Below are 25,170 nucleotides of genomic sequence, written 5' to 3' on the forward strand. Positions count from 1 at the left end.
CCTGGTGAAGGTGTGCGGGGACTTCCAGGTCGCCGCTCTGCAGATGTCCAATACCGGCACTCCAGCGAACAGCGCCGCAAACGTGGACATGGCTCTTGTCGAATGAGCTTTGACTCGAGTCCAAAGGTCGTCCGGCCTTGTCATGGCAAAAGGTGATCGCCGAAGAATTCCACCTTGAAATGCTTTGTTTTGTCAAGGGCATGCCTTTCCGTGGTCTACTAAAGGCAATAAAGAGTTGAGATGATTTTCGGAAGTGTTGTGTCTTGTCGATGTAGAACTTACGACATCTCTTCAGATCCAATAAATGTAGAGTTTTCTCAGCTGCAGTGGTAGGATTTGGGAAGAATGACCCGAGTACCACTGGTTCGTTAAGGTGGAAGTCCGAGGGGAGTTTCGGAATAAACCGAGGGTTAGTTCGTAGAATGACTCTGTCCTCCCTGAACTGCATAAAAGGATCTTGGATTGAGAGAGCCTGCAACTCACTGACCCTTCTGGCAGAAGTCAAAGCCAGGAGGGCCGTCTTCCATGAGATAAATTTGATCTCCGCTTTATGGATGGGTTCAAAGGGGTGCTTCATTAATTGGTGAAGGACCGCATTGAGGTGCCATGACGGAGGGATCGGCCTTGGTCGTGGGAAGGACCTGAAGAGACCTTTAAGGAATTGTGAATCCTTGTGAATCTTGAGATCGCCGCCAGATGCACTTTGATGGATGCGTGTGCGAGGCCCGATTGCGCTAGATGCAGTAAGTATGGTAGCAGCTGCTGTGGAGTGATGTGGAAGGGGTGCAAGCCTTCGGCGGCACACCAAGAGCAGAACCACTTCCATTTTAGTGAGTAGGTTTTATTAGTACTGTCCGCTCTAGCCTTTGCAAGGACGACTCTGCACTCCTGCGGGATGTTTAGGTGGCTGAATTTGCGGTATTCAGGAGCCAAGCTGACAATTTTAGAGAGCTCAGATTCGGGTGATGTACCTGCCCTTGGGACATTGTGAGCATAGCTGGATGTTGACGCAGGCGAATAGGTGGCTGGGCGGAGAGGCGGTGAAGGTCCGTGGACCAGTGCTGCCTCGGCCAGAATGGAGCGATTAGAATCAGAGTGCAGGGCTCCGACTTCATCTTCCTGAGAACCCTGGGTATCAGTGGAAATGGCGGAAAGGCGTACGCAAAGACGTTGCGCCATGCGATGGAAAATGCATTTCCGAGGGTTCCAGGGTGGTGATGCCTGCTTGCGAAGCTTGGGCATTTGGCGTTCTCTCTGGTGGCAAAAAGGTCTATTCGCGGAGTTCCCCATTCCGCGAAGATGTGTTCCAGCACTTCCGTGTCCAGCTCCCATTCGTGGGATGGAGACCCCTCTCTGCTCAGAGCGTCCGCCAAGACGTTGTCCTTGCCCGGGACGTACTCCGCTTTCAGCGCTATACCATGTTGCAGAAGCCAGTTCCAGACTCTTTGCAATTCTCGAGATAGTGAGAGCGAACGCGTCCCCCCCTGCTTGTTCAGGTAGTGCATCGTTGTGGTGTTGTCTGTTCTGACGAGCACTGGGGAGTTTCGAATGCGTGGTAGGAAAGCTTGTAGAGCTAGAAAGACCGCTCTTAACTCCAATAGATTGATGTGGAGCTGGGTTTCCTGTTTTGACCACTTGCCGTTGATCTTGAGTTCTTGGAGGACTGCTCCCCAGCCTTCTAGGGATACGTCCGTTTTTATTACATGTGGCTCTGCGGGAAGCAGGAACGGCAATCCCTGTGACAGGTGTTTGAGCGATCTCCACCACTGTAAGTGGTTGACCATGGTTCGAGTGACTCGTATGCGGTCCTCGAATGATCCTGTAGCTTGTGTCCATTGTTTTGTTAGCTCCTCCTGGAGTGGGCGCATTTTGAGGCGGCAGTGGGGAATGAGCATCATACATGAGGACATGATGCCGAGGAGGGACTTGAAGGTGTGGACCGGCAGAGTTTTCCGTGATGCCACTGACGTGGCCAGGGAGATGAGTTTGGCTTTTCTTTCCTGAGAGGGGAAAGCCCTGACGCGTTCCGTGTCTAGAGTCGCCCCGAGGAATGTAATGATCTTGTTGGGTTCCAGTACCGACTTCTCGTGGTTGAGGGTCAAACCTAGTCGGGGGAAAAAATTCAAACAGGCGCTGGAGGATTTGGCTGCGGCGGTCGCAGAAGGTGCCTTTACCAACCAGTCGTCCAGGTATGGGAATACCTGGTGTCCTTGTTGACGAAGGAAGGCTGCCACAGGGGAGAAGCATTTGGTAAATATCCGTGAAGCAGATTTGAGGCCAAACGGGAGGACACGAAATTGGTAGTGTCCCGCTACCGCAAACCTGAGGAATTTCCTGTGCCCTCTGGGGATAGGAATATGTTAGTAAGCGTCCTGCAGGTCTAAGGACGTCATGTAGTCCCCTTCCTCCAGTAGTCCCAGAATTTCCTGGAGTGTTACCATACGGAACGATTGTTTCTTTAGGAACACGTTGAGTGCCCCGAGGTCGAGGATTGGCCTCCACTTTTTCCCTTTTTTTGTGGATCAGGAAGAAGTGGGAGTAGAAACCTTTTCCTTTGTGGGCTGGTGGAACCCTCTCTATCGCTCCCTTCTGTAGCATGGAAGCGATTTTCTGAAGAAGCAATCGTAGGTGCCTGTGGGACAGTTTGCGAGGTGGTGGTGTTGGGGGAATTGTGACAAATTCTAGAGAATGTCCAAATTGGATGAGCTGGAGCACCCACCGATCTGTCGTTATCAGTTTCCAATTGTTCAGGAAGTATGTGAGTTTTCCTCCAATTTTAAAAAAAATGCAATGGTGGATGGACTGGCCATAGTCACAAGTCATTGGCGGTTGCCAGCGGGCCTTCTCTGGTTCTTCCCCCTGTAGTTCGACCTGCCGTAGGAAGTGTGACGCCCTTGCTGCTGTTGGTATTGCGTTTTGTTCTGGTTGTAAGAATAGGAAGACCTATTCTGGTAGGTGCCTCTATAAGAAGATTGTCCTCTACTTCTGTTTCCACGAAAGGACTGGTTCCTGAATTGTAGTGTCCCAAGGGCTTTGAAAGTGTCTGTGTCCTTTTTGATAGTGGTTAAGGCCTCATCAATCTTTTCACCAAACAGATGCTGGCCGTCGTAGGGCATAGAGAATCTTCGTTTGCACCTCCTGGCGAAAAGAGGTGGCTTTGAGCCAGCCCTGTCTTCTGAGTACGGCAGCACCTGCCAGTTGCCTGAAGCCAGTCATGGCGTCATCCATTGCGCAGTCAATGAGCTCAGAGGCAGATGTTTGGCCTTCCAAGAGAAGCGAATGAGCTTCCTCTTTTAAATCCTCTGGCAGATTAGATAGGTAGGGTGCAATATCTGCCCAGAGTTGCCGATTGTAGCGGCCCAGAAGTGCTATTGAATTCGCCACCTTCACCGTCATGGCCGACGTGGTGGAGAAACGCTTGCCAATAGTATCCAGTTTTCTGCCTTCTTTGTCAGGTGGTGTCGACAGAGGCGATGCTGGGTTACGCGAGTTCTTCTGTGCCGCTTGGGTTACCAAAGAGTCTGCCTTGGGGTGACCTGTGAGGCATGCTGTCGCCGATGAGGTTGCCTTGTATTTTTTATCAAGCCTGGGTACTACAACTGGGATTGAAGCTGGTGTTTGCATCAGTTGTTTCCCTGGTTTCCATATAAAGTCAATAATGGGGATTGACCTGGTTGTCTTTTTAGTTGGTTCCTTGAAGTCGTACAGGAAGCACTCAGTTTCCTGAGTTTCCATAGACATATGGAATCGTTTGGCAGCACGCTCTACAAGGTTATGGAATCCACCGATGTCTGCGGGTGGCGATTCCGAAGACTGTGGTTCCGGGGAGGCCGGAGAATGAGCGATATAGTCCTGGTCTACATCTGGGTCTGACTCGTCGTCACGGACCTCGCCCTCTTCCTGATCTCTTTCCTCGTCGTCAGACGAGCGAATTTCCTGTACTGGCTCCTGTGCTCTGCCAAGCACCAGTGGTGGCGGCTTGTGTCGAGACAAAGGAGTGGGTGCGTGTACAGCTGGAGGTGTAGGCGTAGTAGGTTTCTCTGGAATTCGCTGTTTGTAGTCTGTTATTAAGAATTGCAGGTCTGATACAATGGATGCTGGTAGGCACACCATCGGTGTAACCTGTGTGTGCACGAGTGTGGATTGATGGTTCTACATGTTCCACCTCTTCCAGTTCCTCGTCTGTGCTTTGGCACTTGACCACCAGGTCTGATGGGCTTGTGGCTTGTGTATATATCTCTTCCTCCGACTCTTCACCTTGTAATAGACAGGTTGGAGGCAGCTCTTGCACCTTACTGGGTGACGTCAGGTCTGGCATAATTGGCCTTTCCGTGATTTTAAGGGTGATATGGGATGTCTGAGGCGGCAAGGTATCCATGGCATGCGATAGCAGCTCAGACTCTTCCCATTTCCCTGTGGTCGCCGACGCCTGTGTCGACGGTGCCGTCGTAGATATTACCTTCGTCGACAGTATTTTACCCGTCGTCGACTGTGTCCCCGTCGACGGCGTTCTCGTCGACGCGTCCTTCGTTGACGGTATTTTCTCCTTCGTCGACGGTTTGCCTGTCGTCGACGGGATGCTCTTCGTCGACGGTACGCTCTTCGTCGACGGTACGCTCTTCGTCGACGGTGCCATCGTTGACGACTTCGACGTTGGTCTCGTCGTCGACGGTAAGATCTTAGTCGTCGATGGAGTGACTGGAATGGTCGACGACACTGGCATACTCGCCGTAGATGAAGGGGTGGTCCTCGTCGTCGAGGAGGTGGCAGACTATGCCATCGTCGTCGACACGGTCGCCGTCGACGCAGTTTTGAGCGCTGAAGAGATCATCGACGCTGTCGTCGTCGTCAAGATCAGCGGCTGCTTCCTGGTGACAGGAAGGTCCTTGCCAGACACTGAGGCTTTGCCCTCTGAGGACTTTTTGAGAGTCTTCTAAGAGGGGTGTCTGAGGGGCTAGGGGAAGTAACCCTTGGCCTCTTCAAGGAAAATTGTGAAGTACCAGAAACACTCTCACCGTCTTCTGACACCAGGTCGTCTGTTCTGTTCTTCAGCCTGTTCAGCCAGAGTAGCAGGCGTCCTTCTCGGTCTTTGAGGGTCTTGTTTGAAAAGGTCCTACATATTTTGCAGTCCTTGGGTTGATGGTGAGGGTAGAGGCAATACAGGCAGGTTTCATGTTTGTCCTCTACATGGAGCCTTTTCTTTCCACACGAGGAACAGGCTCTAAAGAGACCCTTTTTCTGGCCATCAGCCATAGTGTAAGAAGTTGGGTAAATTCATTTTTTAAAGTAAGAAGAAAAAAATCCTGAGGAGAACTCAGGTGGAGACTCCCTAGCACAACGTGCGGTAGAAAATCTGAGGGACTTGGGCTCCTGACAGGAAGGTTCTAGAAGGAGGTGGTAGCTGATTGGTAGGTTTCTTTACTTTGGTCCTTTTTACAAAAGGACACAGATAGGCCACTAGGGTGGAACCCTTGGGCCTACTCTGTTTTGGTCCTTTTTACATAAGGACGTGGATAGGACACTAAGGTGGGATCCTTAGGCCTATTCTTTTCTATGTATGTCTCTAGGACATTACTTTTTTTTATATACCGGAGGCTCCCGTCTCGACGACGGGGAATGATTCAGGCATGTGAATCTATGAAAGACACCCAAATACTGGATAAGTGTCTGAGCTACAAATAGAAATGGGAAAATTGCAAGCGGACAACAAAACTCTCAGAGAGAAGCTGGACGACCAGGAAGGGCGCTCCCGGAGGAACAACGTCCGAATACTGGGAGTGCCGGAGTCAGAAACCACAGGAGCTATGGACCTCTCGTGGAGGATATGATCAAAAACCAGCTCCAACCCAAAGGTCTCACACTTCTTCTCTGTGGAAAGGGCCCACAGAGTGCCAGGAGGGAAGCCGAAACAGGGAGGCCCGCCGAGGCCGATACTAGCGAGACTCTTTAACTTTCGTGACCGTCACGCCATTTTGCAGGCGGCTAGAGTGGCGCCGGCCATCCAAGTTCAGAACTCTAAGGTATCCTTTTTCCCAGACTACACGGCGGAAGTATCGCGGAGAAGGAGGACTTTTCTCGAGGTTAAAAAGGCGTTGCGAGAGAATGAGCTGCCCTACTCAATGCTGTTTCCAGCCCGACTTAGTGTGGTAGCTGCCAAAAAAGTCTGGTTCTTCGACACCCCCGATGCGGCCAGGGACTGGCTCGAGGGTTGGCGCACCGCGGGACCTCCACGCAGAACTCCTAGAACGAACCACGGACACCGCGACGACAGCCGGACCGGATCACAGACGTCAGGCAGGGGGGCGCGGGTAGATCACCGACACAAGAACTCACTGAGGCAGACGGAGAATGACTCGGATCGAATGGGGCGAACATGGCCGCTGTATTTCGCTAGCTGAACTAAGTACTTTGCAGTCGCGGCTGGACACTGGCCTGGGTAGCCCGGAAGAGCGCAGGGATGCCCCCTGCACAGGGAGACGCTCTCCCCCAACACGCAAGTAATCTGGTTTTGGGATGGGTTAAGCACTCTGCTCAGTTGGGGTGGCGGGCAGTTGAAAGTCCGTTAAGCAGGGGGGCAGGGGGGGGGGGGGAGGCGGGGTTGTTTTGGAACTGTTAGAAATACACGTGTAAGGTCAAGATATACTGTTTTAACTTTGAGCTGCTTAGCAATAGTTCTGAATTCACAAGTAAGGTCGAGATATGATGTTTTACATCTGCGTCACTTAGCTGATAGGAAGAAGCAAAGATTTCAGGTCACGCACCATGATAGCCACATACATGACTACGTAACTACATATGACGGACGACCCGATACGTAGAGCAGACGGGGTAGAGCCACGATCACAGGGCTCCCCCCTACGAATCTTGACATGGAATGAGAGAGGACTGGGAGATAAGGTGAAACGCCGACTGGTATTGACCGCACTGAAGAGGCTGAAGCCTGTCCTAGCACTCTTGCAAGAGACGCACTTAACGGCCGGGGGGGGGGGGGGGGGGGGGCATCCAAAGCCCTGGATGGGAGAGGGTACAAAATGATAGTCCATTCAGAATTTACGTCAGGATCTCGGGGTACTGGCATTATAATTCAGAAATCCTCACAATTCATTCCACTAAGCACCAAGACTGACGGACAGGGGTGTTTTGCGGCCCTGCAGGGACAGTGGGCGGGGCGGCTCTTGAACCTAGTCTCAGTATACATCCCCCCGGCGCTCCACTCAGTGAAGCTCCCGGCATTAGGAGAATTTTTATTGACCCTTCCCGAGGGAGATGTCATTCTTGGGGGAGACTTCAATGCCACTATTGATACACAGATGGATACACAGATGGATAGATTCCCGGCGATGGCACCCACTGGAGGACCTTCCCGCCTCCAACGATTGACAGCTATGGGTCTAATCGATATATGGCGACATGCTCACCCTCAGGCGAGACAATACACCTTCCACTCCGCCGTCCATGGCAGCCTGTCGAGAATCGACTACTTCTTGGCACTGGGCGATGGGATACAACACGTAGACACCATAGACATTCACCCAAGGGGTATATCAGACCATTCCCCAATCACCCTAACAGTTTCCACTCAAGAGAAGTCGCGTAAACGAATCTACCCTATACAAGCCGCGTACTTTAAGGTCCCTGGAGTCAGGAAAGCCCTCAAAAAGGCGACAACACAGTATTTCACGGAAAATGTTGCTTCGGTACGCTCCTCGGAGGTTCTATGGGAAGCATATAAGGCGGTACTAAGGGGACAAGCCATAAACTCTGCTACAAAAGGGAAAAAGCAGCCGAGCTAACTAGACTAGAATTGACACTGCGAGATATGACGGCAGCGCATGAGACGCACCCCACTCCAAGCACGTCCCACGCACTACACCTCCAACAACAACTATACGCGGATCATGTTCGGAACCAAGTTAAGGGGCACATAACTGACACACAGAACAGGATTTATGAGGTGGGGGATAAGGCGGGTAGGATGTTGGCATGGCTGGACAAGAGGGGGGGGGGGGGGGGGGAGTTCCAGAGGTATACAACAAGTGAGGGACAAACTAGGAGAGGTACACACGAGCCCTGAACGAATAGTAGAGGCACTCGCAGCGCACTTCGAAGAGGTATACACCCCAGAGCGGGAAGTAACAGCAGAAATGGCTAGGGCGGCTTTAGAGCCGATCGGGGTCCAGACACTACATCCTGAGGCAGCAGCTGAGTTAGATGCAGATACAACTACGGAAGAGATCCACATGGCTATACGTACACTGAAGCCCGGCAAGGCGTTTGGGCCAAATGGCATCCCTATTGAATGGTACCAGACAACGCCGGAGAGGTTAAGTAAATACCTACTGGCAATGTACAAGGAGTGTGTAGAGAAGGGCGTGCTCCCACCGGATCAGAGAATGGCCACTATAGTAGCAATCCCCAAACCGGGGAAACCGCCAGAGGATTGTTCCTCATACCGCCCTATCTCATTACCTAATGCAGAAGTTAAAATCCTGGCCAAAGTCCTGGCTGCCCGACTTATGCCTTATTTGTCCGACCTCATACATCCAGATCAAGCCGGATTTATGCCTCACAGAAATACGGCGCTGAATTTGCGCCGAGTGCACGGGGTGCTGGCAAGGGCGGAATCGATCCCTGAACAAGCGGTTATACTGTCCCTGGATGCAAAGATGGCCTTTGACCTAGTAGAGTGGAACTACCTGTTTGAGGTCCTTGCCTGTCTGGGTTTTGGCTCCAAGTTTATAGCATGGGTTAGGCTATTGTACACTAACCCGGTTGCACAGGTGGTGGCAAATGGCCACATCTCGCGAACATTCCCTCTGGGGAGGGGCACCCGCCAGGGTTGCCCCCTCTCACCGTTACTCTTTGAAATCGCATTGGAACCACTAGCTATTTTGATACGAACAACGCCACTGCTGAAAGGAATACGCTGGGCGGAGGGCTGGGAGGACCGGCTCTCCCTATACGCAGACGACATGCTGGTGTACCTAACAGACCCAGAACATGGGGTGCCGGCGCTCCGGACTCTCTACGATAACCACGGCAGGACATCGGGTTACACGTTAAATTGGGATAAATCGGAGATGTATGTTCTGAAGGGCCCTTTCCCGACATTGAGTGCAGAATGCCCCTTAAGGGCAGCTAGCTCTTCCTTTAAATACTTGGGCATTCAGGTTACAAGGGACCCAACGGAATTTATGCATAAAAATCCGACGCCTCCCATGGAGCGACTTAAGCAGGACGTCAAGTTCTGGGCGGGGCTGCCTCCAACGCTGTTGGGAAAAGCTGCACTTTATAAAATGATGTCTCTGCCCCGCTTCCTATATATACTTGAGAACACGCCGTACCCGGTGGCACCAGGATACTTCAGGCAGGTAGCGGCGTTGGTGTCAAGTCTTCTGTGGGGAAACCGCCAGGCACGCATTGCGCAGGCCAAACTACATAGGGGATGGTTCGACGGGGGAATTGCGTTGCCCAATCTGAAATTGTACTATTGGGCGGCACAATTGAAGCCCATTAATCAATGGATCCAAGCTCCGCAAAATGACCCAGCATTCCAGGCTGATAGGGCGCAAATCGGCACAAATAGCCTGCTGGCACCACTGTACGACCGGGGAAGAGTGCGTAAATTGGAGGGACCCACAGGACTTACTGCAGCGCTATGGCATGCAGCGACAGCGGCGCTAGGCTGGAAAGGGAGAATAACCAAGCTTACACCACTGTGGGACTCTCGAGCCCTAGGAAACCTGAGGAATAGCAAAGGCTTCGCACATTGGGATGCTATAGGGATATCTACGGTGGGTGACCTATGGGAAAAGGGAGAGGTTGTTCCATTTGACCGATTGAGGGAACTATACGACATGGGAGTGAGGGAGTCGTACAGATATGTTCAGATACGACACGCACTGCTCACTGCCATACCCCCTGAAATGGAAGTGCCGGAGTCCTCCCCGCTTGAGGATCGCCTCCTCACAGATTTCATGACTGAACATGCGACATCACTTACATACCGCAAATTACTCAATAACTTACCGGACCCAATGGCTCCGTTGAAGGATAAATGGGAGGGTGACATAAACGCAATGGACGAACACGAATGGAATGAGGCGATGGCGTCACCAAAAGAAATTGGTATCTCTGCGAGACTAAGACTCGTACAGCTAAAAGTCTTACATAGGGTATATTACACAAGGACAACACTGCACCGCATTCACAGAGCACAACATCCTTATTGCCTTCGTGGATGTGGGGAGGAGGGCACGTTCTTCCACACATTGTGGGACTGCCCACGTATCCAGGAATACTGGAGGCAAATAATGCGTACTAGGGAGGAGCTTCGCGCGATTCCAAGATGGACGCGTGAGCTACGGGCTCCCGAGACCCCTTCCGCCTCCCGCGACTATCCTGTACTTTATCCTGCTTACGACGACGGGTACTTTTCATTGATGCCCTGCTGATGCCAGCGTCCTTTTCAAAATTTGTTTTGGCCGCCGGACACTGGACTTGCTGCGCCCTGAACTTTGAGGCCTACATCGTATGCCAGCCGGGGGCTTGAGTCCCTGAGGTACCCAGGTGGCAATCGAACATCAACGGCTGATACGCCACGCCCACTGCCCCTGATGTACTTTCGGTTTCGTTTCTGCATCTTGTGTGACCGCCCAATTCCCGATCGGAGTTCCGATTCTGCAACCGCCAGCCTGGTGCTAGCGCTGTGCCCCTATTCACTCGCAGTTCCGCGCCTGCCACGACGAAGATCGTTTTGCCTGGTCTCCGCAATTCCTGTTGGAGCATCTCCCCCGTCATGACGGGCAGAACAGTTGTCGAGAGACGCGGCACTAGAGGTTCGTCCCGAGGGGGGGTCACCCAATCTCAGACCATTGATCGATTTACTCAACCAAGGGGCTCCCCGGGCGGATCTAGTGGTGCCCTGGAGGACACTGGAGATGGTACTCTTGATGACGAGGAGCCAACATTGAAAGACGTTATGGGCGCTATTGCGAGTGTCCAATCCAACATGGGCCGGCAATATGAAACCCTGGCTGCAAAGATAGAGACGGTGGCGGTTGATGTTACCCTCATCAGAGCGGACCTTGGGAAGACAAACGAGCGTGTCAAATCTCTTGACCTCAAGACCACAAGTTTGACCACGGATGTCTCGGACCTCCAGACCACGGTCCGTAATCTTCGGACTACTTGTGACCTGTTTGCCAATCGGTTGGAAGATTTTGAGGGCCGGGCCAGGCGCAATAACGTCCGCATCGTTGGTGTCCCGGAGAATTCTGCCGACACGCCTGTCGATATCCTAGTGGAGGACCTCGTGTTGAAGCATCTGGTACCGCCAGGCCTAAGTAAATTCTTTGCGGTGGAAAGGGCCCATCGTGTCCCGGGTGGCAAGCCAAAGTCGGGAGCCGCTCCACGGCCTATAAATCGCTAGACTTTTCAATTTTCGCGATAGAGACGCTATCCTGCAAGCATCGCGAACGAATGGGCCCACTAAATTTGAGAACGTTTCAATAAGTTTTTATCCGGACTTCACACAGGCAGTACAGAGACAAAGGATGGGCTTTACGGGTGTGAAAAGGCGCCTCAGAGAACTGGGACTGAAATATGCTATGCTTTTCCCGGCCCGCCGGAGAATTGAACATGCTGATCGTGCGTTTTTCTTTGACCGCCCTGAGGTGGTGAGTGACTGGTTGGACACTTTACCGACGCGAAATGAGGGCCCGGAAGATTCGAGAGGCGCTGAGGGAGGCGTAGAGGACCAGGAGCAGTGAGTCTACATCGGCGAGCCAGAATCCATTGCAGTGGCTAAGAGACTATGTTTCAAGCATGATGTGCATGCCCGGGGTGGGGGGGGGGGGGGGGGGGGGGGGGGGTTAGGGGATCTTCCTCCTCTGGGGACTTTTCTCTCTTTCTGTAGGTTAGTTTAATGGGGCGACAGGCACACTGCAAGTTGGGGTGGCTTCTAGGTCTACCGCAGGGGTGCAGGGAGGGGGGTTTGAATCTGTTGGGTTCCTTGGGGGTGGTGGGGGGGTTCTTTTCTCTTTGTTTGTTCCGAGGCTGTGTTCTGCTTTACAATTGCTTTCATGTGGCTGTTTCGAGGTGGGGTGAGCGGTCAGTCTCCTTCCGGGATGGGGGGTAGGGGACTTAGGGTGTTGAGCTGGAATGTTAACGGTCTTGGGGACAGGATAAAACGTGGGATTGTGCTGCAATACTTTAAGAGGTGTTCCCCGGATGTGGTCTTGCTCCAGGAAACTCATCTGGTGGGCAATACATGTCATGCATTGAATAGGAGAGGCTATCGTTTGGTGGCACATTCCGGCTTTACCTCGGGATCGAGAGGGACTGGTATCCTGGTCAGGAATTCCCTTCCCCTGGAGATAGATACCACACTGCTAGATGACAGAGGCCGCTACGCTGGCATTACGGGGAGGTGGGAGGGGAAATTGATTTCCATACTGTCTATTTATGTTCCGCCTGGGCTGCAATCTACCACATTCGCCGATTTGGGTGAGGTCATTCTGGGCTTGCCCGATGGCTTGCTTGTGTTGGGTGGGGACTTTAATTCTGTGGCGAATGGAGAGTGTGATCGTAGCCCCCCAGGCTCCTCCATACATCGCAGTTGTGGCTGGGGAGGTTCCTAGATGCCTTTGGGTTGGCCGACTGTTGGAGGCAGCTGCACCCTGGCCAACTACAGTACACTTTTCATTCAGGGGCCCATGGCAGTCTCTCGAGACTTGATTATATCCTCGTGCCGATGGTGCAGTTGATCTCTGTGCGTGAAATCAAACACTTGGCTAGAGGGATCTCAGACCATTCCCCGATGTGGCTCCACTTAGATATCCCTTTGGGGACTGGGGGCCGAATTGCCCCGATCAATCCATGGCATTTTCATAACCCCAAAATCAGATCTGAGGTGGCAAGTGTATGAACTACTATTTTTCCGAAAATGAGGGGTCGGTGTCTTCCCCAGTTTCACTGTGGGAGGCCTATAAAACTGATCCGTGGTCAGGCGCTGTCCCTGGTTGCCGATGAGAAACGGCGTAACCAAGAAGAGGTGGTGAGTTTGGAGTCTGAGACTGCGGTGTTGGAGGAACGATTGGAAGCTGGGGCTACGCCTGAGATATTGCATGTTTTGGCTCTTAAGCAAACTGAGTACAGGGCCCTGGTGACTGCCTCGGCTGAGGCCATGCATCGTATGCAGCAGGGGCGACTATGATGTGGGTGATAAGGCCGGAAAGTTGATTGCTTGGCTGGACAGACGAGACAGATTGAATCGTGTGGTGCCTGTGGTTGAGAGAGATGATGGAGTGCGAGTCGTGGACCCGGTTGAGATGGTTGAGGTGTTTGCACAGCACTTTCGGGTCGTGTATGCGCCGGTTTCGGGCCTGCCGGAGGAGGACTCGTGCCTTTTACTTCGGGATCTTGACCTGCCCAGTCTCTCGGAGTCAGACGGGGTGTTAATGGAGGCTGATTTTTCCATCGATGAGGTTGCGCTCGCTATTCACTCTCTTCGTTCGGGGAAGGCTTCGGGCTCTAATGGTATACCGGTTGAGCTGTATAAGTTCTGCCCAGACAAAATGGCGCCGTATCTGCTGTGTATGTTTGCGGCTTCGCGAGATCTTGGCTTTCTTCCCAGGGACCAGAGGCTGGCCTCCATTGTGGTCATTCATAAAGACGGCAAGCCCCGCGAGCGTTGCTCATCGTATCGTCCGATTTCACTTTTAAACGCTGAACCCAAGATATTGGCGAAAATACTGGCAAACCGACTGGTCACAGTGATTAGCGGACTGGTCCACCCGGATCAGTCCGGTTTTATCCCCCAGCGCAATACTGCACTCAATCTTCGTCGTCTCCATGGCGTCGTCGCGAGGGCGGGATCTCTTAGTGAGCCGGCCATCTTGGTTTCTCTTGATGCTTCGATGGCCTTTGATACGGTCGAATGGCCATATTTGTGGGCCACCCTCGCCAAGTTTGGCTTTGGTCCGAACTTCATTGCATGGGTTAAACTCCTGTATGAGCAGCCACTGGCACAGGTGGTGGTTAATGGTAGAGCCTCGGAGCCCTTCGCTCTCGGGCGGGGCACGAGGCAGGGATGTCCTTTGTTGCCGCTGTTTGCGCTTGCGCTTGAACCGCTGGCCGCCTGGCTCTGATGGGAACCCTCCCTAAGGGGTATTCGGTGGTCCAGATTTTGAAGACCGTGTCTCACTATATACCGATGACATCCTGCTGTATCTGACGTCCCCCCGTAAGTCACTGGGAGTTCTCATTGATGTTCTGCGCTCCTTCGGCCGTAACTCCGGGTTGGTTATCAACTGATCCAAATCCTGTATCTTTCCGCTCACCAATGACCCTCTTTCTTTGCCCCGAGTATGTCCAATCCCGGTTCGCACTGATGGTTTTAAGTATTTGGGGATTTATATTTCGCTTGACCCTGTGCTGCGTTATGATCGGAATTTGTTGCCTCCGCTCGCTCGGCTTCGGTCGGACGTCGCGGCGTGGTGTAATCTGCCCTTATCCCCCTTGGGACGGGCAGCATTGTTTAAAATGATGTCCCTTCCCCGGTTCTTGTATGCCGTACAAAACACACTCGATCTGGTGCCGGCTAGCTAATTTCGCGAAATTGAGTGCCTCCAGAGGAAACTGGTGTGGGCTGGTCGACCCCGTATTGCATTGGCTAAACTCACGCTACCCTGGTATGACGGGGGCATCGCATTACCCGATATCAGACGATATTACTGGGCGTCTCAATTGAGTGCTGTGAACCATGCTATGTATGGTCCAGTTCTGAATCCTGCTTTTGAAATGGACCGATGGCTCTTACCCGGGGGGGGAGGGGGGGGGGGGGGGGGGGGGGACTACTACAGGGCATTCTATTCTAGAGGTGCTAGGAAGACCTTGACGGGTCCCACGGCAGTGGCGGTGCGAGTATGGGGCAGCGCGACCGCGGCTACTGGGTGGACGGATAGGCTTACCAGAGCGACCCCTTTATTTGCTGCGGAGAGGCTGGGTGAACTATGGACTTTGGGGTTTGATAAGTGGGATCTCATCGGGATCAGTAAGGTGGATGACCTCTGGGTCAAGGATAGAGTTAAGACCTTTGCTGAACTACAGCAGGAGTATGGTTTGAAGGATTCGGAATCTTTTCGATATCTCCAGGTCCGCCATGCCATTGGGTCGGTTTTTCCGGCCGGTTCTGACATCCCGGAGAGCTCCCCCCTGGAGGATAGGGTGCTGGACGGACATGTTCCGGACAGCACTATCTCTCTTATTTATAAGAAACTTATCAATACTCGATCGGACTTGCTTGTTCACTTGCGTAGTGCCTGGACTACCGATGGGCTGGAACTGGATGATGAAGATTGGCAGGCCGCGATATCCTCTCCTAGGGAGGTCGCGATTCCGGCGCGTCTGCGACTGATTCAGCTGAAAATTCTGCACCGTGTCTATGTCACGGGTCCCCGATTGATGCATATGGGTTTCTCTGAGGATGGACTGTGTCGGCGGGGATGTGGTATACTTGCTACTTTCCTCCATATTGTATGGGAGTGTCCGGTGGTTGTGTCCTTTTGGAAGGGAATACATGAGGTGATGAGTGAAGTCACGAATGTTCAGCTGCTACCTGAAGCCAGGCGCTGTCTATTGAATGTATGGAAACCGAATGATTGTAATGTTGCCCAGGCTCAGTGGGTGACACTGGGGAACGTGGTTGCGAAGAGGGACATTGCACAATTGTGGGGGTCTCAGAGGGCTCCATCGGTCTCCGGGTGGGAAGACAATATGGACTGGTGCATGTTCAGGGAGAAGATAGTTTATGTATCCCGTGGCAGGCCCAAAAAATGGGGTAGGATATGGAACCAGTGGAACGCGTTCCGAGGGGATATATGTGAACCCCCTTTCATTGATCCCCCTGATATTCCTTGTTCCCCTTGACTGTACGTTTTGTCTCCTTCCTGTACTGTATCACCGATAGATCATTGGCTCTGGGTCCCCGTTCTGCCCCCCCCCCCTTTTTTTCTCATCTCCTGAAGAATCTCCTGTTTTTCATATTGTTATCTGACTGCTTCTTCCCGCACCATATGGAACGGATATAATAACTGGAATATAGCCTTGTTTTTTCTTCATTGTTTTTCTTCGTTTAGATGTTATAAAAATAAAACCTTTCTATATCCTGTCATTCTGGAACTTACCGATTTTAACTACTATGGCTGCCGGACCCCTGGTTGTCGGCTGATGAGCTGTGTATCACACTGTTGATTTGCGGTATTGGACTGGCCGGCCCAATGGGTTGTAGGCACATCTCTGTATTTTATTTCTTGCAAATAAAGGTTTTTACAAAACAAAAAAAAAATAATAATAATAATGCGTACTATGTCACAGACATTAGAGACCTCACTGGTTCCCGAGCCTCGAAAATGCCTGCTAAATATATGGGACCCCAACGAATTGTCCAGGCAAGGTCAACTCTGGATTACTTTAGGTATGATAATAGCTAAAGTAGACATTGCGCAGCGCTGGGGGGCGGCGGAAGTACCAACGAAATCACAATGGTGCTTAAACATGGACAGGGTGATGGTGACGGAAAGGGCGGTATACTCTGGACGGGCCTGTCCAGGGAAATGGAATAAAATTTGGACTCCGTGGAATGTGTATAGAGGGGAGATCTGTGATCCCTTATTGGAGGATGATCAAACAACATCGGACGAGGAGGGAGAGGAGGACCAATATACTCCACGGGGGTCTAAAGGGAAGGGAGATCACGGGTCACGGGGTGGACCTAGGACTTAGATGGGAGTGGAGGGACTAGGAGGGGATGACACCTAGGGAACTACATCCAGGAGAGCCCATTTACTCCGAACATCACATTTCTGAGCGTCTTTGAGGGAATTAGTATAGGTGTACACGGAGGGAACGCGTCTTGACACAGCTAATGCGAATAATAACCAAGAATGGACGACCGCAATGTGATTTCCTTATGTTTTTTGTAGTTGTTTTTGTTAAAAAATAGAAAACCAAAAAACCTATATGGATCAGCAGACTATAGCGAACACTGTACCTTTTTAATTTAGTTTATAATTAATACTGCAAGAGAATTACATCTAGTTTTAAGCATTACCCTGTTGTATTGTCACTACAAGAATGTGATTGCGGCCAGCCCTACGGGTTGTAGGCCAACAGCTGTGTGAAACTGGAAGGTGCAATAAAGGTTTAAAAAAAAAAAATGCTTTTGTTGACACCCTTTTTCCTCAGCCCCCGCTTGATAGATCACCTCAATGATTCTAGTTGTGCATGTAAAGTTTGGGGAGTGATCTATCAAGCGGACCAAGGAAAAGGGTGGTGGGTCAAAAAAAGTATGTTTCCCATGTTCATTCACATAGGAGTTTGGAACAAGACTACAGCCCTAACTGTTGACCGGAATAACACCAAATTTGGTAGAAACCTGGCTTTCTGTATGCAGATTGTGCTTTTTGTTATGCAGTGGAAATCCAGAAAGCAGCTTTAGAGATTAAAAGAAACCCAAATTTGTCTATCTACTATCGCAGCTAATACGTAAATAATTACGAGCTTGTGCAGGGAAATGCAGAGTTCTGCCACCACTTCAACCATGTTGGCAGTCATCTTGGGACCCTACTTCAGCAGAGTGCCACAAAAAAGTGAAGGAATAAAAAAGAAAAGGGGACACAATAAAAATATCCTGACCTCCCCATAGTTTTGGTCTTGGGGGACACAGAGGTACCACGGCAAGGCAAAAAAAGTATTGTTTTTTTGCTGGGAATTTGTTATTCTTCACAAAAACTTAAAAAAGGAAAGCCCCCCCCCCACCCCCGGTAGGCCCGTTCCCGGGAGCAGTTTAAAAAAAAATGGGTTGGGGGGAGGGGTACACGCCCCCCCATCCCTCCCTCCCCCCCACTTATGAAACTCAATCAGCCCCAGAGGCCACCACCTGCCCGGGGCTTTTTATTAATATAGGAGAGAGGCCTTGCAGACTCTATTCATGGGCTAAAATGAGCCCTGGGACCACCACTTTCCTGGAGTTTTACTTAAAAAAGTGTGCAGGTGCCATGCGGACCCCCACCAGTCTCAGGAGACCCCCACCACCCCAGGGCTTTTGTTAATATATGTGGGGCGTGCTGACGGCCCACGCCACGGGGACCACCACGTCCACGGAGCTTTCTTGTTTTTATAAGGAGGGGGCAGGACATAACTGTTTACTTTTGCTTGGCGGAATCTTTGACAGTTGCTGCCAAGCAAAAGCTAACACACCGGTTCCCGCTGGTGAGACCTGTCAAAATGCTTCCGCCTCATGGAAGCAGAGGTTTCATGTCTGCATGCAGGGAAAGAAATTAAAAGATTGCTCCTGCAGAGTGACCTGCCTTTCTAGCAGCTTTCTCTGTACAGCAGCAATGCAGTTTCCCACAGGAGGTGGGGAGCCAGCTGGGACCGCGGGGGCCTTGCAGCTCCCCCTGTAGGCCCACGGAAAAGAGGCAAAATAAGAGGTGAGAACCAAGCAGAAAGGCTGGATAAAGGTCAAAAAGAGGCAGAATAATGAGTCAGCAAGGAAAAGAAAGAAGAAAATAGCGGGCAAAATGAGCAGAAAGAGCCACAATAGAGGGCAGGAGAGAGCAGAGAAGAGGCAGAAAATTAGCAGAGTCACAAAAGTGGTGAAGGTAGCAGGTTGCAGGCAAACTGGACTGGAGGACCATCACAGGAGGAGCTACCACGAAGACCTGCTTCTGTATGCCCCCCTACTTTATTTTTGGCAGCGTACCCATTGAGACCCACTCATGCACTCACAAAACCACTTACAGACCTATACAAGCACTCATTCACCCCCCCCCACACAGACCCACTTCACTCGTGCACGCTTTCACAGACCCACTCAGACATTCATATTCCCATTCAGAGACAAACAGACTTGTGTACCCACTCACAGATCCACTCACTCATGCCCCCACTGACTGACCCTCTCAGACACTCACAGACCCACTTGGACTCGCACAACCACTCACAGACCTTCAGACATTCATGCACCCACTCACAGACCCATACAGCTGCTCACACACACTCACCTACCTATACAGCAACTCAAACACCCACTCTCAAAGGTTACAGTTAGGAAATGTATATATATATTTTTTTAATGTTGAAATTCACTGGGTAAATACCATAAAAGGTTACAGGACGTTAACGTTGGGAAATAAGAGTTAAAAAAGAAACCTTAGAAATTCACTAAAAATACCAAAGATTAAAGGGCCGTTCTAGTTTGGCTCAGATTTCACTCGTACAAAACCAGTGAAATTCAGCAGTTCTAGTAACCAGAGCGAACTAGAACTTGTACCCCTACAATGCACTGCTTGTGACCTCATATTACATCACTCATGACATGGTCAGCGACATCACTGATATCATGGATGACCTCCACAGAACCACTCACACACCCACTCACACGTCATACACCCATTCACACCCACACAACCACTCACATTTACCATACAACTGACACACACTCATACATCCACTGACACACTCATTCGCCCATTTAGACCCACGCAGACCCATATAGCGTCTCAGACCCATACAGCTACTCATATGCTCACATACTCCTACAACCACTCATGTGCCTATTCACACACCCACAAAGCCACTCATACATCCACTCACAGACACTGGCTCACCCATACAGTTACTAACAGACCTACTCACTCACCTCTTAATCTCCGTAGTTTTTTTCAGAGTAATGGAGTATGCACCGCTCCGTTAGCCTCACTCAGGGTGCCTCGTTCTGGACTTTGAGAGGGCCTTTGTTTCCCTTGAGTGGGATAACCTTTTTGCAGTATTATCTAAATTTGGTTTTGGGGCCGCCTTCATTGATATGGTCAAGCTTCTCTACAAACAGCCTTCGGTTCACGTTAAAACAAGACCTTGCATATCTGATCCCATTGCAGTGGGTCGTGGAAATCCTTTCGAACGGTAACGCTCCAGAAGATATTACAGCTTCTGAACCATTCGGATTTTCTGGGCAGCCTCGAGTTACAGTACTCATTATGCGAAAGGATTTTTACAGCAAGTATTTGTTGAGCTTTCTGAGGTCCAGAATGGGACGCCATTTTCCAGATTTCTTCTTCACAAGGAAAAATTGGGAGTAGGAGCCTCTTCCCCTTTGAGAGCATGGTACACATTCTATTGTTCCTTTTTGCAGCATTATCAATTCCTATTTCTTTAGTAACTTAAGATGGGATGGTTGAGATTCTTGAGGAAGATGAGGAGGTGGCGTTATGACAAACTCTAGTGTATGACTGTATTTTATTATATCCAGGACCCATCTGTATGGTAATTTTCTTTCACAAACTGAAATAACGTGAAACGTGAGTTCTTCTGGTTGAGATGATAGTGGGAAGAGCGGTAGGCAGCAAGACCTTGTCACAGTTTTCTGACATTATCTCTGGACTGAGATTGCGGTTTCTGTCTGGAGTAAGCAGCCAGTGATGGTGCAGGATATGCTAGTTGATGCTGGTAGAAAGGGCGAAATGAGGTACAAGCCTGAGGCTGGTATTTCTGGTAACCCTGCGAAATGAATAATCTCATCTACGCCGTGCTCCACGAAAGTGGTTCTTCCTGTGTTGGAGCATACCCAAAGCCTTAGCTGTTTCGCTGTCCGCCTTAATAGTCTGCAAGGCGTCATCAATAGGTTTGCCAAAAACCACATTACCATCAAAGGGCATATCCAGTGTTCTGATTTGCACCTCAGGCGAAATTTTGTTGCCTTCAATCACCCTTGATGCCCAAGGACAGCCGCTCCAGTGAGCTGACGAATGGCTAGAGAAGCCATGCCCATAGAAGCATTTGTTATCTCTGAAGCAGATCTCTCTCCTTCAAGAAGAATTTTCCTTGCTTCCAGTTTTTGGGCCTCAGGGAGGAGGTCCACATACGGAGCGCTATCGGACCACATTTGTCATTCGTATCTTCCTAATATCGCTAGCGCGTTAGTCGTGCGTACAGTTGTGTCTGAGTTGGTGGTAACCTTTTGCCAGTATAATCAAGGCACCTTCCTTCCTTATCAGGTGGTGCAGTGATAGGCACTGAAGGATTCCTTGATCTTCGCTGGTCAGCATGTGAAATAACAGAATCTGGTTTTGGATGTCCTACCATACAAGCTGGCGCATCATCAGGAGTTTCATATTTTTAGTCTATCCTGGGCAAGACTGGAATAACCGTAGCGGGTGTTTTCATGACTTGCACACCTTCCTCCCAAATATGATCTATAATGGGTATTGCTATCACAGTCTTTCTAGAGAAGTCTTTAAAAATCATAAAGAAAACAGTCCGACTGCTGGACCGTCATTGACAACTGAAAGCGAGAAGCTGCTCTTTCCATTAGTGCGTCAAAGCCGCAAATGTCCTCCGGCGGAGAATCCGCTGTTTGAGGAGATGGAGAAGCAGGTGTTGAAATAACGGTCTTCTCACTCATTACTTGTTTGTATTTCACCTTGAGGTTCACCCTCTTCCATCTCCCCATCAAAGGTATCATGTTGCTGTGAAGGCAAAACAGTATCCGTCACAGGAGACGCCATAGGAGAAGGCTCAGACCTACATGGTGTAGGCGGTGGAAGATAAGCACTTGAAGGAAAACGAGTACGGTAGTCATGCAGCAGGTCTTGCTGTTCTTGTACTAATGCCATAGGAAGGTGAACTATGGGCTCACCAACAGGCTCCATGTACTGCATTTTTGCATGTGGAGTATGAAAGTCCTGTGGATAGTAACTTTCATAGTTGTCCTCATCATCGTCCTGAGACCTAAAGAAAAGCTGAGGGACTGTGAGCAGGACCAAACATTCCATCATCAGATTCCTCCAAAAATGTTGGAAGGTGTCAAAGGTGAAACCACTGAAGGATTCTGGATAACGGTATCATCGACGAGAACGTTATTGGCGGGTACACAGGAGTTAGTTGCAACGTAGACGGTTGTTTACGGCCAGGTGTAGGATACAGCGTCGTCGACTGCAGCAGCGGCTATGCCGTCAACGAGGACATGATGGAAGCAGAGGATGAAATAGTTATCATCGACGATGCAGAAACGGTCGTCGTCAACGCGGTCGTAGACTATAAAGAGGTGGTCGTCGACGGTACAAACGTCGTCGACCAGGATGTCGATGAGGAAGTTGTTGATAACGTCTGAATTCATCGTCAACGAGGAAGTCATTGGCGGAGCAGTCGTCAATGGCACAGCTGTATCCTTAATCGACGAAGCAATTTGACAAAGAGATCGACAACGATGCAGGAGAAACATGTTCAGATGGTGATTTTTGCATCGACTGGGGCCCAGAGGATGGTATAGTCTATGATGTAGGCTTTTTAGAGATTGTAATCTTCATGGATGGTTCTGAAGATGTTTTTTCCTGTTTAGATGTCAGATGGCATTTCTCTTCAGTAGGTAACAAACGCCTTCCTTTCTATGTGGGACCTGAAGGTGCATGACGAGACTTTTTGTAAGCTTTTTTCTCGATCCCTCAGGATCTCCCTCTCCTTTTAGATGTTTCCAGAGAGGCTTGTGAGGTAGCGCTCTCCTCATCCTCAGAAACGCCATCAGACTACATTTTCAGTCTCTGAAGCCAAATTAACAGCCTACTCTCTCTGGGGCAGATTTACATGCCCCTTGCATCACTTTTAATATGGGAAAAGTGACTGAAAAGTGGCGCAAGGGGCTTGTAAATCTGCCCCTCGATCTTTAAGGGTTTTGGTTGAGAAGGTTCTACAAATCTTGCATCCTTTACCTCATGCTGGGGGTAGAGACCATAGATACAGTTCTTATGGGGGTCTTCAGCATGAAGTCGCTTCTTACTGCATGTTCCACACAAACTGAAGAGACCTTTCTTTAAAGAATCTGACATTTTAAGAAGATAGCTGATAAATTGAAGAAGAAACTGAGCAGAGCTCACGGAAAATCACCATCACACAACGTGAGGAAGACTATCTGAGAAACCTAGCCTCTCTTGGGACTGTTATACAGGGTGCTGTCGCCTTCTTTTTTACAAAAGAAATTAGATAGGCTATTGCAGTAACTGTTCACTGCATTGTAGGCTATGGTAATATTTCCTATTGCAGTAACTGTTCACTGCATTGTAGGCTATGGTAATATTTCCTACTGCTTTTATAAGTATACCGTGGGACTTCCACTACAACAACGGGGATGATTCAAGCATGTGAATCTATGAACAATCCAATACTGGAGAAACAGACAATCGTGCGCAGATTATACAATTGTTTTTCATACTCCAAACCGGATTAGATAAGTGATGATTGTGCAGTACCTCAAATTACTTCAGTGTGTAAATGACTTCACCCAAATAAGTAGATATTAACTCACACCCTTTATTGTTCAAAGAACTAAAGCCTTGAGGGTCATGAATTCTGCCACAGATGTACTTTTGTTCAGCAACGCTTCATCATTGTATATCAATGTGATGAGCCAAGACTAATGCCCGCCACACAAAACTTCAGCGTCAAGGAAAGACTTTCTGCAACACAGCAAGGCATACAATGAGATGCAACTCCCATCCTCTAAACTGCACAGGCTCCCACAGAGGTCAGGATTTCTAAATCATTATGGAGCTTTGCAGGTTTTTTTTGTGGGGCCATTTGACCTTTTACACAACAGCAAGGTATAAAAAAATTCCATATAAAATCAACTACACATTTCCAGATTATCATTTCATACTATACTCTGGAAAGCTGTGCTGTTGTGTGCTGTATCTACTGGTAAGATAAGTCTAAGGGCCCACCTCTTTTGGCAGGAGCATGCAACTCACTATTTTGTTTTATTCAACACTTTGCTTTGTTTTCAGTGCTGCTAGGTCGGCTTGATACCATCTTTACTGAAGGAGAAATTTACAACAAAAGTAAACAGAGGAGTAAGGGATGGTCCTTTAAATTGATGACATCATACACAAAGCTTTAGGTATTTAAATATGTGCCATTCTAATTTGGGAAAGCCAAGATAGCATACAAATCATAAAAGAGTAGATTACCATTTTTTGGGGCTCAAGTTGGAGCAATATTAATCAAGAAATATAGCTGGTCAAGAAACACCTTACCTACAGTGCGCAAGGCCTCTTTGTTGTCTGCTCTGAAAAGGTTGATTCTACCATCTTCTCCCACTGTAACTATTTCTGGGTTGTTGCAGGCAATGCCTGTGCATGGAGCACTTCCATATGCAGGGCTATCGGAGCCCATGTGATGATGAGCCCGCTTCCACTTCTGGTTTATAGATAAAGTCTGGGGGAAAAATTAAGCAATTACACCACGAGAACCTTCAATCACGAACACACAAAGAAAGAAGATGCTGCTGGACCTCTATTTGGCCATCCTCTGTGAAAACATAATACAACATAAAATTGTTAGGGAACTTTCCTTCTGATCACCGTCATTCTGTCACAGTTGTTTTGTAAATGTGTAATCACTATCTGGAACCTGTTTTGTGGCATACGGTCTATTGACACGGTAGGGGTCTACATCACAAAAACAATCATCATATCAAAGGGAACCAAATCTTGGAGTCTGCACAGAGACAAGCATTTTGCGCAAAAAGAATAGGTTTCAAAACAGGCCACAGCTGTCAGGCCTAGTAAACCCACTAAACTGATGTTACATTTGGAGCCCTCCTTACCAATACTTCGCACAATTTCACACATCCACACTAATCACCTGATTGTTCTGATGTCGAAAAATTGTTACACTTCCTGTTGATGAGGCAGTTACAATTCTTTCCTGGTCCAAAAACTTTGAATGAAAAAGAAATCAAAGTATTAGTTACTTGTGCAATCTTTAAATCAACCTTAATGAACCAGATAAACACAAATGATTATCTAGAGACAATGGTTACGAGTATTATGGCTTTTGAGGACAAAAAAAGAGATGGGGTTTTGGGGGGGAAGGGCAGCAATACGCAAGAAATGTTAATGTGGATTATTTTGATGTGTGTGCGCAAGTTAATGAGTGAGAGCTGGTGTTGCAATGTGTAGCACACACTTGCTTTGAGTCTACTTATCCGAGAAGAATCATTCATTAACCAGAACCTCACTCAAGAGACCCATTGTGCTTTATCAGAAAATTGTCAATGGCTTTTTTATAGTACTTCCCACGCTACAACAGGGTTTGTTTATAGAATTCATGTCT

The 25,170-nt window shown here is 49.5% G+C and overlaps 1 protein-coding gene across 1 annotated transcript in view; it reads right to left on the minus strand.

The window, feature by feature from the left end:
* NUP43 (nucleoporin 43) overlaps positions 1-25,170 on the minus strand; it is a 173,321-nt gene that overhangs the window by 123,956 nt on the left and 24,195 nt on the right. The window contains exons 3-4 of the mRNA XM_078646924.1: positions 24,700-24,774; positions 24,090-24,270 (exon numbers count right to left, since the gene is read on the minus strand). Of these exons, the coding sequence (XP_078503050.1) occupies positions 24,090-24,270; positions 24,700-24,774 (256 nt within the window). The remainder of the gene's footprint in view (positions 1-24,089; positions 24,271-24,699; positions 24,775-25,170) is intronic.

This window comes from Lissotriton helveticus, chromosome 6, assembly GCF_964261635.1.
Source record: "Lissotriton helveticus chromosome 6, aLisHel1.1, whole genome shotgun sequence".
Taxonomy (NCBI): Eukaryota; Metazoa; Chordata; class Amphibia; order Caudata; family Salamandridae; genus Lissotriton; species Lissotriton helveticus.